This window comes from Nerophis lumbriciformis, linkage group LG02 (assembly GCF_033978685.3).
Source record: "Nerophis lumbriciformis linkage group LG02, RoL_Nlum_v2.1, whole genome shotgun sequence".
In the NCBI taxonomy this organism is placed as follows: Eukaryota; Metazoa; Chordata; class Actinopteri; order Syngnathiformes; family Syngnathidae; genus Nerophis; species Nerophis lumbriciformis.
In genome coordinates this window covers 66,592,409-66,613,077 of record NC_084549.2, presented here as the reverse complement: position 1 = coordinate 66,613,077, position 20,669 = coordinate 66,592,409, and the positions used below count along the sequence as shown (strand labels likewise).

Here is a 20,669-nt window from a genome sequence, read left to right as displayed (position 1 = left end):
TCTTGACATGAGACAAAGTTGGAGCTAAATGAGTCTGATTTGACATGAGACTCAAAGTGAGAGCTGAATATGATTTAACATTTACATGAAAGATGAAATGAGACTGAGTATTGACATGAGACTCAACGTTGGAGCTGAATGAGATTGACAATTGACATGAAAGTTGAAATAAGATTGAGTCTTGACATGAGACTCAAAGTGAGAGCTGAATGAGATTGACAATTGACATGAAAGTTGAAATGAGATTGAGTCTTGACATGAAACTCGAAAGTGAAAGCTGAATGAGATTGGCAATTGACATGAACGTTGAAATGAGATTAGTTTACATGAGACAAAGTTGGAGCTAAATGAGTCTGATTTGACGTCAGACTCAAAGTGAGAGCTGAATGAGATTGACAATTGACATGAAAGTTGAAATGAGATTGAGTCTTGACATGAGACAAAGTTGGAGCTAAATGAGTCTGATTTGACATGAGACTCAAAATGAGAGCTGAATGCGATTGACAATTGACATGAAAGTTGAAATGAGATTGAGTCTTGACATGAGACTCAGAGCTGAATGAGATTGACAATTGACATGAAAGTTGAAATGAGATTGAGTCTTGACATGAGACAAAGTTGGAGCTAAATGAGTCTGATTTGACATGAGACTCAAAGTGAGAGCTGAATATGATTGATCATTTACATGAAAGATGAAATGAGACTGAGTATTGACATGAGACTCAACGTTGGAGCTGAATGAGATTTGAAGTGAGAGCTGAATGAGATTGACAGTTGACATGAAAGTTGAAATGAGATTGAGTCTTGACATGAAACTCGAAAGTGAAAGCTGAATGAGATTGACAATTGACATGGAAGTTGAAATGAGATTGAGTCTTGACATGAGACAAAGTTGGAGCTAAATGAGTCTGATTTGACGTCAGACTCAAAGTGAGAGCTGAATGAGATTGACAATTGACATGAAAGTTGAAATGAGATTGAGTCTTGACATGAGACAAAGTTGGAGCTAAATTAGTCTGATTTGACGTCAGACTCAAAGTGAGAGCTGAATGAGATTGACAATTGACATGAAAGTTGAAGTGAGATTGAGTCTTGACATGAGACAAAGTTGGAGCTAAATGAGTCTGATTTGACATGAGACTCAAAATGAGAGCTGAATGCGATTGACAATTGACATGAAATTTTAAATGCGATTGAGTCTTGACATGAGACTCAAAGTGAGAGCTGAATGAGATTGGCAATTGACATGAACATTGAAATGAGATTAGTTGACATGAGACAAAGTTGGAGCTAAATGAGTCTGATTTGACATGAGACTCAAAATGAGAGCTGAATGCGATTGACAATTGACATGAAAGTTGAAATGAGATTGAGTCTTGACATGAGACTCAGAGCTGAATGAGATTGACAATTGACATGAAAGTTGAAATGAGATTGAGTCTTGACACGAGACAAAGTTGGAGCTAAATGAGTCTGATTTGACATGAGACTCAAAGTGAGAGCTGAATATGATTGATCATTTACATGAAAGATGAAATGAGACTGAGTATTGACATGAGACTCAACGTTGGAGCTGAATGAGATTTGAAGTGAGAGCTGAATGAGATTGACAGTTGACATGAAAGTTGAAATGAGATTGAGTCTTGACATGAAACTCGAAAGTGAAAGCTGAATGAGATTGAAAATTGACATGGAAGTTGAAATGAGGTTGAGTCTTGACATGAGACAAAGTTGGAGCTAAATGAGTCTGATTTGACGTCAGACTCAAAGTGAGAGCTGAATGAGATTGACAATTGACATGAGAGTTGAAATGAGATTGAGTCTTGACATGAGACAAAGTTGGAGCTAAATTAGTCTGATTTGACGTCAGACTCAAAGTGAGAGCTGAATGAGATTGACAATTGACATGAAAGTTGAAGTGAGATTGAGTCTTGACATGAGACAAAGTTGGAGCTAAATGAGTCTGATTTGACATGAGACTCAAAATGAGAGCTGAATGCGATTGACAATTGACATGAAATTTTAAATGCGATTGAGTCTTGACATGAGACTCAAAGTGAGAGCTGAATGAGATTGGCAATTGACATGAACATTGAAATGAGATTAGTTGACATGAGACAAAGTTGGAGCTAAATGAGTCTGATTTGACATGAGACTCAAAATGAGAGCTGAATGCGATTGACAATTGACATGAAAGTTGAAATGAGATTGAGTCTTGACATGAGACTCAGAGCTGAATGAGATTGACAATTGACATGAAAGTTGAAATGAGATTGAGTCTTGACACGAGACAAAGTTGGAGCTAAATGAGTCTGATTTGACATGAGACTCAAAGTGAGAGCTGAATATGATTGATCATTTACATGAAAGATGAAATGAGACTGAGTATTGACATGAGACTCAACGTTGGAGCTGAATGAGATTTGAAGTGAGAGCTGAATGAGATTGACAGTTGACATGAAAGTTGAAATGAGATTGAGTCTTGACATGAAACTCGAAAGTGAAAGCTGAACGAGATTGAAAATTGACATGGAAGTTGAAATGAGATTGAGTCTTGACATGAGACAAAGTTGGAGCTAAATGAGTGTGATTTGACATGAGACTCAAAGTGAGAGCTGAATGAGATTGGCAATTGACATGAACGTTGAAATGAGATTAGTTGACATGAGACAAAGTTGGAGCTAAATGAGTCTGATTTAACATGAGACTCAAAATGAGAGCTGGATGCGACTGACAATTGACATGAAATTTTAAATGAGATTGAGTCTTGACATGAGACTCAAAGTGAGATTATTTACAGAGGTTGTGTGAGCCTATGGCTTTACATTTTGTTACATATATATATATATATATCTTGCATTCTATTTTAGTCACTTTATTGAGTTTTCAACCCCCTGGCCCTGTTTTGTACTGTTTTTGTTCTGTTTCTGTACTTGTTTTGATTATTATTATTTATTTGCTTGTATGTAAATGTTGCATATTATAAATAAAGGTTTATAAAAATAAAAAAAGAAACAGGCAGAAGCGTGTTTCACACTCCCATCCGCCAGGGGGCGCTAGTTCACTAACAGCACTTTACTGGCCACCACAAACCACCAAGCGAAGGGAGACAAAAGTAGGTTCCTATCAACAACTTTTGCTTTTGTCTGTATTTTGTTGACATTTACACCTTTTTTTTTTAGCCTGGTCGGTTTAATCGTTCGCTTCCGCGATGACACAATAGTCTTTGTGAGAGATATTCCTCCTTTAGTTCAAACTTGACACACTTCCACACGTTTTTGTGACACTGCCTTTTTTCTTCAACTTTGGAGTCGTAATAAAGGACTTCGAAAAAAGACTTCAGCCGCCCTCTTGACGCAACGAGGTAAACTCGCATCTTGTTTTGGTTAAAAACAATATTTTCTTTAAACGGTTAGTATGAAGGCTTTGTTTGACAAGTGACGACATGTTATTGTTTTAGTCGTTCATTCTTGGATGCTCGCTAGCTAGCTCGTCCAATGCTAGCAGTTTCCGGTGAGATGAGAACATAGCACAGCTCGGTTGGTAGGGCGGCCGTGCCAGCAACTTGAGGGTTCTGGGTTCGATCCCCGCGTCTGCCATCCGAGTCACTGCTGCTGTGTCCTTGGGCAAGACACTTCACCCACCTGCTCCCAGTGCCACCCACTATGTAAAGCGCGCTGAGTCACTAGAGAAAAGCGCTATATAAATATAATTCACCAAAAAAAAAAAAAAAATCTGTTTGATTAATAACCATATTTTACATTTTTTAAATAATTTCTCACACATACAACAATATTCGTTTAATCATTTCAATCTCCAATACATTTTAACTGTTGACAGACAGCAATTTTAGGAATGATAACACGTCACTGTTGTATGTTTGTTTGTTACAGATGTATTACTATCGCTATGACAATGCGGAAGTCAGCTGCTGCTACAAATACCTTATGTTCAGCTACAATATCATCTTTTGGGTAAGTTTTTTTTTTAACAAGCTTCTTTAGGTGTGCTGTCCGAGGTTGTTGCCTAACAAGTGTTGTCACAACATCCTGTGTGGTTTAGGAGGCAGGAAGTGAGACAAATCACTGCGAAATACACCAATGACTTCAGCATTGCTTGTTAAAGGGGCCATATCATGATTACTTTTCTATTTTTAAAACACTTCCTTTTCTTCTACTTAACATGTATTTATGGTTTTTTTTTTGTCAAAATTGTGCATAGATTTTGCTGTAAAGACCAATCTTCAAGCCACTTTCTGGCAGCCTCCTAAAATGGTTTGTTTTGAGAGGCAGAGTTGTTATATGCAAATGACCCCACCTTACCACGCCCCCTCACCCTGATTGATTGATTGAAACTTTTATTAGTAGATTGCACAGTGTACATATTCCGTACAATTGACCACTAAATGGTAACACCCGAATAAGTTTTTCAACTTGTTTAAGTCGGGGCCCACGTTAATCAATTCATGGTACAAGTGGCGAAGTTGGTAGAGTGGCCGTGCCAGCAATCGGAGGGTTGCTGGTTACTGGGGTTCAATCCCCACCTACCACCATCCTAGTCACGTCCGTTGTGTCCTTGGGCAAGACACTTCACCCCTTGCTCCTGATGGCTGCTGGTTAGCGCCTTGCATGGCAGCTCCCGCCATCAGTGTGTGAATGTGTGTGTGAATGGGTGAATGTGGAAATACTGTCAAAGCGCTTTGAGTACCTTGAAGGTAGAAAAGCGCTATACAAGTATAACCCATTTATCATTATTTATATACTATCATCATAATACAGACATCACACAAGTTAATCATCAGAGTATATGCATTAGAGATGCGCGGTTTGCGGACACAACCGCGTAGTCCGCGGATTATCCCCGGGTCGGGCGGTTGAAATAAAAAAAAATTAGATTTTATCCGCGGGTCGGGTCGGGCGGTTGAAATAAAAAAAAATTAGATTTTAAATAGATTCAGGCGGGTGGCAGTTAAACCAATTCGGAAATATATATACATAGTTAAATGTTGTTACCCACATACGAAAAACGAGCAGGCACCTGCAGCATATGCCACAACAGAAGAAGAAGAAAAAAAGAGATGGCAACGCCGGCAGCAAACGTGGTACGCGACAAACTAAAAAAGGGAATACTAAAGACCAGGGGGAAAAAAGGCCAGAAAAGTTCAGCGTGGACTCGTTTTTATGAGGTTGTAAATCAGGATGATAGTAATGCTGGCTACGTGATTTGCAAGAGCTGCGACGCTGTTTATGTCTACGACAGTCACAAAACCGGGACATCTAACATGGTGCATCACATTTGTGCAAAACCCCGAACCTCCACAAACACCCTGAGAATGAGCAGTTTCGTCCGCCGTGATCCCAGAAGAGTGCCACAGGATGTTAAAACAAGGCTTACAGATGCATGTGTGAACGCAGCAGTTTGAGTGGCGCGAGCGCGCTTGGAGGTGCGCTCAGCGCGGCTCCCAGATGATTGCGCACTGGTGTGCGTCTGGGCCGTGACAGCGTGGCACGCATTGAATGTCTCTGCTGCATTGGATCAGTCTCCTTTCTTTTAACAGGCAAAAGCTTTATAACCTCACTAATGCCTTGCATCGTCTATATTAGATATATAACAACGGGGGGGTGCGGGCGGGTGCGGTTTTGATTAAATGTTAGTTCGGGTGGATGCGGATGGTTGACGACTTTTGTGATGCGGTTGCGGATGAAATAATTGCCTATCCGCGCATCTCTAATATGCATTGAATTATTTACATTATTTACAATCCGGGGGAACAGCATACTTCAGTCATCAACAATTGCATCATCAGAAAAAATGGGCATTGAAACAGTGTAGGTCTGACTTGGTAGGATATGTACAGCGAGCAGTGAACATAATGAGTTCAGAAAGCATAAGAGCAAGTATATACATTAGAAATAAATTTGATTATTTACATTTGATTATTTACAATCCGGGGAGGTGGGATGTGGTGAGGGGAGGGTGTTAGTCAAGGGTTGAAGTTGCCTAGAGGTGTTGTTTTAGTGCGGTTTTGAAGGAGGATAGAGATGCACTTTCTTTTACACCTGTTGGGAGTGCATTCCATATTGACGTGGCATAGAAGGAGAATGAGTTTAGACCTTTGTTAGATAGGAATCTGGGTTTAACGTGGTTTGTGGAACTCCCCCTGGTGTTGTGGTTGTAGCGGTCATTTACGTTAAGGAAATAGTTTGACATGTACTTCGGTATCAGGGAGGTGTAACGGATTTTATAGACCAGGCTCGGTGCAAGTTGTTTTACTCTGTCCTCCACCCTGAGCCAGCCCACTTTGGAGAAGTGGGTTGGAGAATGAATGAATGGCCCGCCCGGCAGCCATGTTTGCTTGCCCGGTGACCGCCACCAGCCGTCTGTTTTAAGTGACTTTCACCACAACACAACATCTCAGTCCCCGTTTACACTAAGCCGGATAAGGATATCCAGGGTAAATCCCACCTAACCTTATCCGTGCCCATGCACAACAATGCCACCGTTTAATCCCCCCTCCGTCCGCCGGCGCAACGTTACCTAATACGCGTGCGCGGAAAATGCGCACATCATAGTCACCTCCAGTGTTGCTTTGTGTGCAAGTTCTTATATGTAACTTATCTGAACAATATCCAGTGTTGTGGTATTTCAATGAACTGGAATTAGGGCTGGGCGATATGGCCTTTTATTAATATCTGGATATTTTTAGGCCATGTCACGATACACGATATATATCTCCATATTTTGCCTTAGCCTTGAATGAACACTTGATGCAAATAATCACAGCAGTATGATTATTCTATGTGTCTACATTAAAACATTCTTCTTCATGCTGCATTAATATATGCTACTTTTAAACTTTCATGCAGAGAGGGAAATCACAACTAAGTCAATTGAGCAAAAGTGTATTTGTTAAACAGTTATTAAGCAGTGGCACAAACATTCATGTCATTTCCAAAACAGAAAGTGCAGGATTGTCAGAGACATTTTAAAACAAGCTATTGGTGCACTTTTGTGCATGATGTCACTAAGATGACATATCAAAACAACACTAAATTAAAGTGCATTTTTTGTACAGAGCGTCACTACAATAGTTTAAAACAAATGAAGTGCACTTTTGTGCATGATGTCACCCAAGATATTTCAATAAGTGTCAAATAAAAATGAGCTGAATAATAGGAAATCAAATAGTGTATGTCCTTCACTATGTGGTAGGTTCCTGCGGACGTTATCTCCTTCTGTTGTTGACTATTTGTTTCATACGGTGTTGATGTGGAAATGGTTGCCTCGGCATTTTGTGGGTGTGGCACCGAACGGAGATGTTGACATGCGGAGTTTCAAGCACTCCTTATTCTCTAGCGGGTGACTTTTCAAATGATGCTACATTAGCAGTGATGCTACTTTTTGTAGCAACGCTTTTTCCGCATAATTGTTGAACATCTTCCCGCTTGAAGCCAAACCAACGCCAGACGATGGACCCCGTGCTGTTTTTCTTGGGAATTAATTATTCCTTCATTTGTTACCAGATTCACACCTTCTCTCTCTCGTATTACCACCCGCACCATTAGCGTACTATTAGTTTATTCGTCAATGAAACTGCCCGTCACGGTAGTCGAGACACAATGACACGAGTTGACCACTTATTTACAACTTTTTATGTAATGGCAGACAAGGCAAAAATGCAATCAATCCATCAAAATGTCCACTCTGTGTCTGGGGTACAAACAGTGTTTGACTTACATACTTCAAGACAGACTCCTAAAGCAGATTTTAGAAAAAGGCTCTGCTTACCTTGTTTTATGTTTGGCCACTCGTGAGTCTGTCCAGAAGAATGTAAAAGGTGTCCAATTCTCGCCCGGACGAGACGAGGCCCCCAAATTGTTGCGTTTTGGACCAGTTGTTCCTCCCAGGGAATTCAAGTCACAAGCTTTTTACGACACTTAAAGCTGAGTTGAAAAACCACCAGAGACAGAATAGGTATTTTGTAATATATTTGCAAAGCTTTGCAGATATACATTACAGAGACAGCATAGATTCGGCTCGCCCCGCTAAGATGGTCTGTCTTCTCGACCCAAAACCCTCCCCCCTCTTAAGTCGCAGGCATTCATCTCTCTCTAAATGATAAATGATAAATGGGTTGTACTTGTATAGCGCTTTTCTACCTTCAAGGTACTCAAAGCGCTTTGACACTACTTCCACATTTACCCATTCACACACACATTCACACACTGATGGAGGGAGCTGCCATGCAAGGCGCTAACCAGCACCCATCAGGAGCAAGGGTGAAGTGTCTTGCTCAGGACACAACGGACATGACGAGGTTGGTACTAGGTGGGGATTGAACCAGGGACCCTCGGGTCGCGCACGGCCACTCTTCCACTGCGCCACGCCGTCCCTCTAGCCAAAACAAATGCTTATTATCGCTCTCTCTAACATTCCTCACTTCAAGGTTAAGCACACAGTTTTGCAGACAACCAAAAGACCACATTTGGAAGAAAAACACTAGCTGTTTTGTAATATGACAATGAAATCAAAAGAAGTAACATTTAAATTCGGATATATGTAAATATCTGCCTCCGACAGTTACCATGTCGCTACCTGTCTGCTCTGTTGGAGCATGTGACGTTGCACATGTGACGTATGTAAGAAGGTGCGCTTGTTTTAAGTCTCTGTGAGAAGGAGAGACAAGAAAGTGGGAAACGCATGCAGTGTAATGCCCGCAGCTAAAAGCAACTGCATGAGAACGTATACTCGAATAACACGATATAGTCATTTTCTATATCGCACAGAGACAAACCCGCGATATATCGAGTATATCGATATATCGCCCAGCCCTAACTGGAATCCAGTGTGCTTTGGGGCCCTATTGTAGTGAATCACACCTGAGCCATCATAAATTAATCAAATCTTTAATAAACACGTGAAAGTACAGAATGTGACAAAGAACATTTTACAACAATCATACTAGGGATCTATATATCTGGTCAGGACTAGGGCTGCGAATCTTTGGGTGTCCCACGATTCGATTCAATATCGATTCTTGGGGTCACGATTCGATTATAAATCGTTGGGTTTTTTTTCGATTCAACGCGATTCTCGATTCAAAAACGATATTTTTCTGATTCAAAGCGATTCTCTATTCATTCAATACATAGGATTTCAGCAGGATCTACCCCAGTCTGCTGACATGCAAGCAGAGTAGTAGATTTTTGTAAAAAGCTTTTATAATTGTAAAGGACAATGTTTTATCAACTGATTGCAATAATGTACATTTGTTTTAACTATTAAATGAACCAAAAATATGACTTATTTTATCTTTGAAAATATTGGACACAGTGTGTTGTCCAGCTTATGAGATGCGATGCAAGTGTAAGCCACTGTGACACTTGTTTTGTTTTTTGTTTTTTATAAATGTCTAATGATAATGTCTATGAGGGATTTTTAATCACTGCTATGTTGGAATTGTAACTAATATTGATACTGTTGTTGATAATATTCATTTTTGTTTCACTACTTTTGGTTTGTTCTGTGTCGTGTTTGTGTCTCCTCTCAATTGCTCTGTTTGTTGCTGTTTTAAGTGTTGCTGGGTCGGGTTTGGAATTGGATTGCATTGTTATGGTATTGCTGTGTATTGTTTTGTTGGATTGATTAATAAAAATAAATTTAAAAAAATAGATTTTTGAAAAATGAAAATCGATACTGAATCGTACAACGTGAGAATGGCGATTTGAATTCGAATCGATTTTTTTCCCACACCCCTCCTCACTCTTTTGCCTTCACCTTCATTGTCCATTCGCTTTTGGTGACTACATACTCTGGACCTATACCTTGAGTCTGCGACATACATGGCGGACAATAACTGATACAGTCTGCTTTGCCAGTCCAACTGCATTCGCCGTTTTTCGTAGTCTTCCCTCAACAGCCAGGTAATACAAAGCACACGCTACCTTTTTTATCACATCCACGGGAGCTCGCATTCTCGTCGTCTCTCCTTCGACAAATGGACAAAGTTTTTCGCTAAGTAGAATCACAGCTGACCTGGACATTCGAAAGTTCTCTTGCCGCCTGAGAAGTGTTGTATCTGAAATAGCTGCAATCGCTTTCTCTTAAGGCATTCATGTGTGATTTCCACAAGCGTAATCCATCCATCCATCCATTTTCTACTGCTTGTCCCTTGCGTCTTATAGTCTGTAATTTACGGTAACTTTTGTGTCAAAAAAGTTTTCATAATAAAAATACCAATTGACTTTTACACTTAAACATTTGCTACTCATTTGGAAAGTTTTTGTTTTCTACCGAGTGCATGTACGCTGTGCGCAGATTGAGAAATACTTTTTAAAGTGTGACCCCAGCGTGACCCCTGACCTTGTGTGTGTTGCAGCTAGCAGGAGTGATCTTCATTGCCGTGGGCTTTTGGGCGTGGAGCGAAAAGGTGCAGTGATTGACATTGTCATCGCACTCCCAAATCTCACAGCAGGTTCTGTCCGTCACAGGGAATCCTTCTGGATCTGACTCAGGTGACCCGGCTGCACGGCTTTGACCCGGTCTGGCTGGTCCTGGTGGTGGGCGCGGTCACCTTCATCCTGGGCTTTGCGGGCTGCGTGGGCGCTCTGAGGGAGAACATCTGCCTGCTCAAGTTTGTGCGTACAAAAAAGCGCCCTCGTCCGCTTCCTCGCCGACGTCGCCTGACATTTGTGTCCCCCCCCCAGTTTTCCGGCGTGATCGGCTTCATCTTCGTCTTGGAGCTGGTGGCCGCCGTGCTGGCGGTGCTTTTTCAGAGTCAGCTGCGAGAGTGGCTCAACGACTTCTTCCTGGCAAACGTCAGAGCGTACCGAGACGACATCGACCTGCAGAACCTCATCGACTCACTGCAGAGGATGGTAACGCACGGACGCCGCTTTGCTTTGCCAGCGGCTCGCCGATAACTCCAGCACGCTTGTTTTGTGTGACAGAACCACTGCTGTGGCGCTCAGGAACCCAACGACTGGAACCTCAACGTCTACTTCAGCTGCAACAAATCTAATCCCAGCACAGAGAGATGCGGCGTTCCCTTCTCCTGCTGCATCGCCGACCCTGCAGTGAGTTGCACCCTCTTGATTAAAGGGGAACATTATCACAATTTCAGAAGAGTTAAAACCATTAAAAATCAGTTCCCAGTGGCTTTTTTTATTTTTCGAAGTTTTTTTCAACATTTTACCCATCACGCAATATCCCTAAAAAAAAGCTTCAAAGTGCCTGATTTTAACCATCGTTATATACACCCGTCCATTTTCCTGTGACGTCACACAGTGATGCCAATACAAACACACATGGTGGATAGAACAGCAAGTTATAGCGACATTAGCTCGGATTCAGACTCGGATTTCAGCGGCTTAAGCGATTCAACAGATTACGCATGTATTGAAACGGATGGTTGTAGTGTGGAGGCAGGTAGCGAAAACGAAATTGAAGAAGAAACTGAAGCTATTGAGCCATATCAATTTGAACCGTATGCAAGCGAAACAGACGAAAACGACACGCAACCGGGAAGATGTCAGCAAAGAAGGACAAAAACTGGATTTCTCAGGGGAGGGGGGAAATGGAAGTTTTGACGGGTAGGCAGAGGAAACTTGCTGCAGGCGAGCGGCAGAAAAAGCAGACCGGAGAAGAATTCTAACAAGAACCCAAATAAATGTGCTGTCAGATGTCAAATTTATTATTTATTCTTAAATTATTATTATTTTTTTTTTTTAATTAAATCAACATAAAAAACACAAGATACACTTACAATTAGTGCACCAACCCAAAAAAACTCCACTCATTTACACAAAAGGGTTGTTTCTTTCTGTTATTAATATTCTGGTTCCTACATTATATATCAATATATCAATACAGTCTGCAAGGGATACTGTCCTTGAAGCACACATGATTGTGTGCTGCTGGTCCACTAACATTTTCATTAATTACTATTTTTTATGTACCGTATTTTTCAGAGTATAAGTCGCACCTGCCGAAAATGCATAATAAAGAAGGAAAAAAACATATATAAGTTGCACTGGAGCCCGGCCAAACTATGAAAAAAACCCTACTTATTGTCCGAAAAATACGATAATTGTTTTTGTATTGTTTTACTTTCTTTTTTTATTCAATAATTTTTTATTTATTTATTTATCTTTTTTTTTTTTTTTTTTTTAAATGACCTCATCTTTACCAGACCAGGTTGTCAATGAAATTAGATTGTTTAAAGGGTTCTTAAAACCAGGTCCAGTCCAGATTATGTCCAGGTCGGGCTCAGCAACACACACCTTCTTTTATGTACACTGAAAATTAATATTCTTAAATGTTTGATAACATTTTGGCTCCAGCAATAAGGGAACTTTACTCACGCAGGGCAAAATATAATTGTATTTAAATACTGGTGTCATATGTGTATGTTTTTTTAAAAAGGCCAATACAGATTTATGTCAAAATGGCAAATATCCACGCCGATAATCTGTCAATCTCTACGATCAAAAAACTGCTGATGCACCTAACTTTCATTTGGACCTCACTAATGTGTCTGTACGTGTCCCAGGAGTCTGTGGTGAACACTCAGTGCGGCTACGGCGTGCGAAGACTTGAGGTGAGGCGCCACACTTCCTGTTTATGTCACCTGTGTGGCCGACATGCAAACTGAGGTGTGTCTGTGGTGGTGTTGTTTAAAGAGCACTTGGGCGGAGCACATCTACGTGAAGGGCTGCATGGCGGCGCTGGAGGACTGGTTACCCGGGAACCTCTACACGGTGGCCTCGGTCTTCGTCGTCATCTCTCTGCTGCAGGTGCAGACCACACGAAGGTTGCGTGTTCCGTGCGGTGTGTGTGTGCGTTACCGCCTGTGTCTCCTCCCCTCAGATGGTGGGCATCTACTTGGCCAAGACGCTCATCTCTGACATCCAGAAGGTGCGGATCTCGTACTGAGCCCGGCGGGGAGCCGAGGGCGTCAGCCGTATCTTCTTCCTGGGACTCACTCTGGAATGGTCTCTCAGCTTGGCGTGGATGCGGTTGCTAAGGCGACGGACTACCGCAACGAGGTTGCCTTAGCGCCGTAGCGCTTCTCCTCTGCAGACTTAAAAAACCTTGGTATTTTTTGACTTTTTTTTTTTCTTCCAAAAATGGTTACGTCACAGACTGAAGTCATGTGACCAAGTGATGTCTCTTAGTTCTAAAGACAGGCTGGAAGCGGCAGGGGTCATGTGACCCATTCTTTAGTTGTTTTTACACTGGATTCCTTAACTTCCACTTCCTAGTCACTGAGCGTTGAATAAATGTGCAAGTATTAAAAGTATTACACAAAGTTTTTATATTCACAGGTTGCGTATTAAACTTCTTTTCTAGGCAGTCCTTGTGTTGATGTTTTTAAACAAATATGAAAGTTGGCCAAAATGCAAATTAATACTTTGGACAAGTGGACTGTTGACCCCAGGAAACATGCTTTATCACTATCACACTTTTTGTCTTTCAGGCTAATTGATGCACTTTAAATCTTTTGAGAGTTTTTATTGAGGGCCACATGGCAGTTATGTTTGACCCCTGAGGGCTGATCATAAAGTTGTTGATATTGTTACACAATGTCCTATGGCAGTGGTTCTTCAACTTGTTTCACTAAGTACCACCTCAAAAAACACTTGGCTGTCAAGTGCCACCATAATGACCAACATTAAAATACAGTAGCGTAGTAGGCCAAAGTATTAAAAACAAGACAGGTTTTATTTAAAAAGTATATTTCATATTTTAGCCACTGTTACATTACACACAGTTTGAACAGTAACACTGGTTTGAATATTTAATTGATTATTTGGTGTACCACTAGATAGAGCCCAAGTAGTCCATTGTCTGATAACTGTTTTATGGGTTTTATTGTATATATTTATTTTAATTTTTTTTGCATACATTTTCTTACAAAATTTTAAAAAATCTGTAGATTTTATAGTTAAAAAATAGAAGATTCATGGGAGTTTTTACAGCATATTACTGTAAATAAAACAGTATATCTGTCAGATCGGTTGCCCGAATTTTACTGTAAAATAGATGTTTTTTGATGACTAAATAGAAAAACTGCTTTTTTTTATGGTAAAATATTGTCAACTGAAATGACAGTTTTTTTAAACAGTAAAAATAACTAAATTGTACGGTTTATTACTGTAAATGGCAAAACGCTACCAAGATTTTTTTACAATAAAAAACTGGCAGCTCAGTTGACAGGATTTTATCGTCAAAAACATTTTTGCTGTTATTTCCGTTTACAGTAAAATGCTGTTAAAAAAACATTACATTTCACCAATTTACCGTGAAATATACTGCCTTTTTACAGTGTACAATTTGATGGATTTTAAATAATTATCAGAATACCTTTTATTGTCATTGTATGGAAACAACGAAATTGGACAGCAATCCAGCTCTGCTTTTAAAAAACAACCTACATAAAATAGTCTTAAGACAACAAACAATAATAAAACAATTTTAAATTTTAAAACATAAAAAACATTGCACAGTACATCTGTGCAATGGATCAGATTAGTCAAGCAGACAAAGTTTTTATTTATTTTTTAGCAAAACAAAAAATTGTTTGATTTGCATAATATATTTGTTGCATTATGAAGTTTAAAACTCATGCGATGACATGGAGTACATGTATTTTTTCTGTCAAAAATAGAAATAAGGAATACAGTTGGTAAGAAAAACATTATTTCAAGGCTTTTATTTATTTATTTATTTTTATATAATTTTTTGTTTTCTTTAATGTTAAGGATTACATGTTTTGCATTAATGTTAAGGATTACATGTTTTGCAGAGTTGTACTTATAACTAGAGCTGTCCGATAATGGCTTTTTTTTTGCCAATATTCCGATGTTGTCCAACTCTTAATTACCGATTCCGATATCAACCGATACCGATATACACAGTAGTGGAATTAACACATTATTATGCCTAATTTTGTTGTGATGCCCCGCTGGATGCATTAAACAATGTAACAAGGTTTTCCAAAATAAATCAACTCAAGTTATGGAAAAAAAATGCCAACAAGGCACTGCCATATTTATTATTGAAGTCACAAAGTGCATTGTTTTTTTTTTAACATGCCTCAAAACAGCAGCTTGGAATTTGGCACATGCTCTCCCTGAGATAATCCTGATACCTACTACAACTATGGGAAGTACTATACTTTGACTTTCACAAAGTGCATTATTATTTTTTTTTTTTGCACATGCCTCAAAACAACACCTACAAAAACAATGAGGGCACACAGCTTCAGTCCAGAGGTTACTAGAGTAATAAAGTAAACAATAACATAGTCCTCCTTTTGTGCAAGACTGCCTGGCATACTGTATAACAGGAAATTATAAACTCGGCTCAATCTGAACAGCCGATATGGGCATCTACATATATGAATTGCCTGATAAGCTGGATAGGACTAAAAAAATAAAATAAATTACTTTTTGAAACTGATACCGATAATTTCCGATATTACATGTTTATTATTACATAATTATCGGACATCTCTACTTATAACTAAAAATGCTTTCAAATGTAATATCGGAAATTATCGGTATCGTTTTTTTTTTTATTATCGGTATTGTTTATTTTTTATTAAATCAACATAAAAAAACACAAGATACACTTACAATTGTGTTTTTTTATGTTGATTTAATAAAAAATAAACAATACCGATAATAAAAAAAAATCCGATACCGATAATTTCCGATATTACATGTTTATTATTACATAATTATCGGACATCTCTACTTATAACTAAAAATGCTTTCAAATGTAATATCGGAAATTATCGGTATTGTTGTTTTTTTTATTATCGGTATTGTTTATTTTTTATTAAATCAACATAAAAAAACACAAGATACACTTACAATTGTGTTTTTTTATGTTGATTTAATAAAAAATAAACAATACCGATAATAAAAAAAAATCCGATACCGATAATTTCCGATATTACATGTTTATTATTACATAATTATCGGACATCTCTACTTATAACTAAAAATGTTTTAAAATGTAATATCGGAAATTATCGATATCGCTTTTTTTTTTAATTATCGGTATTGTTTATTTTTTATTAAATCAACATAAAAAAAACAAGATACACTTACAATTGTGTTTTTTTATGTTGATTTAATAAAAAATAAACAATACCGTTAATAAAAAAAAAACCGATACCGATAATTTCCGATATTACATGTTTATTATTACATCATTATCGGACATCTCTACTTATAACTAAAAATGCTTTAAAATGTAATATCGGAAATTATCGGTATCGTTTTTTTTTTATTATGGGTATTGTTTATTTTTTATTAAATAAACAAAAAAAAAAACACAAGATACACTTACAATTGTGTTTTTTTATGTTGATTTAATAAAAAAAAAACGATACCGATAATTTCCGATATTACATTTTAAAACATTTTTAGTTATAAGTAGAAATGTCCGATAATTATGTAATAATAAACATGTAATATCGGAAATTATCGGTATCAGTTTCAAAAAGTAATTTTTTTTTTTTTTTAATGGTTGTTTTTTTTCTGTTATTAATATTCTGGTTCCTACATTATATATCAATATATATCAATACAGTCTGCAAGGGATACAGTCCATAAACACACATGATTGTGCGTGCTGCTGGTCCACTAATAGAACTAACCTTTAACAGTTAATTTTACTCATTTTCATTAATTACTAGTTTCTATGTAACTGTTTTTATATTGTTTTACTTTCTTTTTTATTCAAGAAAATGTTTTTAATGTATTTATCTTATTTTATTTTATTCATCATTCAAGTGCCATCTCCGGGTTGGGGAGGAGATCTTGCCCCAAGTGGAGGAGTTCAAGTACCTCGGAGTCTTGTTCACGAGTGAGGGAAGAGTGGATCGTGAGATCGACAGGCGGATCGGTGCGGCGTCTTCAGTAATGCGGACGCTGTATCGATCCGTTGTGGTGAAGAAGGAGCTGAGCCGGAAGGCAAAGCTCTCAATTTACCGGTCGATCTACGTTCCCATCCTCACCTATGGTCATGAGCTTTGGGTCATGACCGAAAGGACAAGATCACGGGTACAAGCGGCCGAAATGAGTTTCCTCCGCCGGGTGGCGGGTCTCTCCCTTAGAGATAGGGTGAGAAGCTCTGTCATCCGGGAGGAGCTCAAAGTAAAGCCGCTGCTCCTCCACATCGAGAGGAGCCAGATGAGGTGGTTCGGGCATCTGGTCAGGATGCCACCCGAACGCCTCCCTAGGGAGGTGTTTAGGGCACGTCCGACCGGTAGGAGGCCGCGGGGAAGACCCAGGACACGTTGGGAAGACTATGTCTCCCGGCTGGCCTGGGAACGCCTCGGGGTCCCACAGGAAGAGCTGGACGAAGTGGCTGGGGAGAGGGAAGTCTGGGCTTCCCTGCTTAGGCTGCTGCCCCCGCGACCCGACCTCGGATAAGCGGAAGAAGATGGATGGATGGATGGATATTTTATTCATTTAAAAAAAAAAAAAAGGACCTTATCTTCACCATACCTGGTTGTCCAAATTAGGCATAATAATGTGTTAATTCCACGACTGTATATCGGTATCGGTTGATATCGGTATCAGTAATTAAAGAGTTGGACAATATCAGATATTGGCAAAAAGCCATTATCGGACATCCCTAATTCTAATACTTTGCTTCACGGTGGCAGAGGGGTTAGTGCATCTGCCTCACAATACGAAGGTCCTGAGTAGTCTTGGGTTCGGGATCTTTCTGTGTGGAGTTTGCATGTTCTCCCCGTGACTGCGTGGGTTCTCTCCGGGTACTCCGGCTTCCTCCCACTTCCAAAAACATGCACCTGGGGATAGGTTGATTGGCAACACTAAATTGGCCCTAGTGTGTGAATGTGAGTGTGAATGTTGTCTGTCTTTCTGTGTTGGCCCTGCGATGAGGTGGCGACTTGTCCAGGGTGTACCCCGCCTTCCGCCCGGTTGTAGCTGAGATAGGCTCCAGCGCCCCCCGCGACCCCAAAAGGGAATAAGCGGTAGAAAATGGATGGATGGATGCTTATTTTTCTCAGGCTAAAAGGAAATGAAACGTTTTAAGTGCAACATGTTGTGTGTTGTCACTCAATAACCGCATGAGGGCGCTGCTGAACGTCTCCGGGGCCAAACCGGAAACCCCTCCCCCCTCCCCGCCCGTGTGCCCCGGAGAGCGCGCGCAGCCAGCGGGCGGAGTCGGAAGCTGGAGCGAGCATTGGTCCGTCCGGTCTCCTCTTCCGCGGCGTCTTCTCCGCGTCCGTCGTCGGATCCCCCTGGCTGTGTGGTCCGCGTCGCGGCAGAAAAGCAGCGAGCTTCGGGAAGGAACAACATTGACAGCGGGAAGGGACTCCGCCGGCCTACTCGTCCGCCCGGCGAGGCTTCTCAATAACGCACGGAGGCCCTGCAGTGTGTCGCAGCCTCCCGGAGGCCTCCGGCGCCGAGTGGTGGAAATGGACGCCTTCAGCGGAAGTCTGGGTGAGTGGAAGCTGCCGCCCGCAAAGGTCAGCGGATCACCTGCGGGGGAAACATGCGCGTTCGGGGGCATTACACGTGTCACTGCTCTCCTTCTTTTCATTACAACGCCGCACCGCCCACCCCCGGCGGCTGCTCAACCGTGAAGCGAGCGCACTCCCTGGAAGGCAGCGCTAATTAAACATTCTTTGTCTTTCTTTAGCCTCGGGATTCATTAGTGAGCAGCAATATTTCCACTTTAGTTCAATAACCTGCCTCGCTGGACACTTTTCTCGACGATATGCCTCCCAGACCAACATTTTATTTAACTTACGGTACTTGAAAACACGCCCTTGCATTCATTAATATCTCCATTAAATGATTGCTAATCAGCTCCGATTCTAAATCCATTCATAATCGTTAAAAATAGATTTGAATACAATTTCTCTAATCTTTCTTTGTAGTTCTTTTCTGAAACTTAGCAGTAAAAAATATTAATATTAATCATTATTGGTTTAAATCTGCTCTTTAAGTCGTTAAATACTTTGCATGTGACTGTAAATACTAGGGGTTCACATCTGAATCACACGTCTTATTCATCCCGATTCTAAATCGATTCCTAATTTTAAAAAATCGATTTCGAATAGTATTTTTTAATTGATTAAAAAATATATATATATATATATAATTTTTTTAAAAGACGTTAAAAGGCCACCTCTATGCAAACAGAATCGTGATTTTTATTCATTCTGATTCTAAATCGATTCCTAATTTTAAAAAATCGATTTTGAATAGTATTTTTTAATTGATTTAAAAATAGTTTTTCATATAAATACATTTTTTAAACAGAGTTGTCATTCTGATTCTAAATCGATTAATAATTTTCAAAAATCAATTTAAAGTTTTTTTTTTAATTCATTTGAATTTTTTTTAAAGACTTTAAAAGGCCTCTCTATGCACACAGAATCGTGATTCTTATTCATTCCGATTTTAATTGATTAAAACGGTTTTTTTTTAAATACATATTTTAAAAGACGTTAAAAGGCCACCTCTATGCAAACAGAATCGTGATTCTTACTCATTCTGATTCTAAATCGATTCATAATTTTCAAAAATCGATTCTGTATAGTATTTTTTAATTGATTTAAAAACATTTTTTTTATATAAAAAATCGATTTCGAATAGTATTTATTAATTGATTAAAACAAAAATTATATAATTTTTTTTAAAGACGTTAAAAGGCCACTTCTATGCAAACAGAATCGTGATTTTTATTCATTCTGATTCTAAATCGATTCCTAATTTTAAAAAATCGATTTTGAATAGTATTTTTTAATTGATTTAAAAATTGTTTTTCATATAAATACATTTTTTAAAAGACGTTAAAAGGCCACCTCTATGCAAACAGATTTGTGATTCTTACTCATTCTGATTCTAAATGGATTAATAATTTTCAAAAATCAATATGAGGTGGCGACTTGTCCAGGGTGTACACCGCCTTCCGCCCGATTGTAGCTGAGATAGGCTCCAGCGCCCCCCCGCGACCCCGAAGGGAATAAGCAGTAGAAAATGGATGGATGGAATTTAAAAAGTTTTTTTTTTTTTAATTCATTTGAAATTTTTTAAAAGGCCTCTCTATGCACACAGAATCGTGATTCTTATTCATTCCGATTTTAAATCGATTTGTAATTTTCAAAAATCGATTTTGAATAGTATTTTTTTTTCAATTGATTAAAACATTTTTTGTATATATAAATACATTTTTTAAAAGAAAAGGCCACCTATGCAAACAGAATCGTGTTTCTTACTCATTCTGATTCTAAATCGATTCATAATTTTCAAAAATCGATTCTGTATAGTATTTTTTAATTGATTTAAAAACATTTTTTTATATAAAAAAATCGATTTCGAATAGTATTTATTAATTGATTAAAACAAAAATTATATAATTTAAAAAAAAAATGTTAAAAGGCCACCTCTATGCAAACAGAATCGTGATTTTTATTCATTCTGATTCTAAATCGATTCCTAATTTTAAAAAATCGATTTTGAATAGTATTTTTTAATTGATTTAAAAATTGTTTTTCATATAAATACATTTTTTAAAGGACGTTAAAAGTCCACCTCTATGCAAACAGATTTGTGATTCTTACTCATTCTGATTCTAAATGGATTAATAATTTTCAAAAATCAATATGAGGTGGC

General features: G+C 38.9%; 2 protein-coding genes across 7 annotated transcripts in view; both read left to right on the top strand.

The window, feature by feature from the left end:
- tspan14 (tetraspanin 14) overlaps positions 1–13,353 on the top strand; it is a 31,765-nt gene extending 18,412 nt beyond the window's left edge. For 2 of the 6 annotated variants that reach the window (XM_061966863.1, XM_061966856.1), the window contains exons 3-10: positions 3,894–3,974; positions 10,379–10,429; positions 10,491–10,637; positions 10,707–10,877; positions 10,950–11,075; positions 12,551–12,598; positions 12,681–12,794; positions 12,868–13,353. In XM_061966863.1, coding sequence (XP_061822847.1) covers positions 3,894–3,974; positions 10,379–10,429; positions 10,491–10,637; positions 10,707–10,877; positions 10,950–11,075; positions 12,551–12,598; positions 12,681–12,794; positions 12,868–12,933 — 804 coding nt within the window. In that variant the 3' untranslated portion in view covers positions 12,934–13,353. Of the gene's footprint in view, positions 1–3,067; positions 3,365–3,389; positions 3,412–3,493; positions 3,514–3,538; positions 3,668–3,893; positions 3,975–10,378; positions 10,430–10,490; positions 10,638–10,706; positions 10,878–10,949; positions 11,076–12,550; positions 12,599–12,680; positions 12,795–12,867 lie in introns of those variants that run through there. The other 4 variants (XM_061966848.1, XM_061966872.1, XM_061966889.1 and 1 more) reach the window with 4 other exon arrangements.
- Positions 13,354–18,214: 4,861 nt separating this feature from the next.
- Positions 18,215–20,669, top strand: part of LOC133610500 (echinoderm microtubule-associated protein-like 4) — a 53,802-nt gene continuing 51,347 nt past the window's right edge. Inside the window, 1 exon segment of the mRNA XM_061966824.1 lies at positions 18,215–18,488. Coding sequence (XP_061822808.1) covers positions 18,464–18,488 — 25 coding nt within the window. The 5' untranslated portion in view covers positions 18,215–18,463.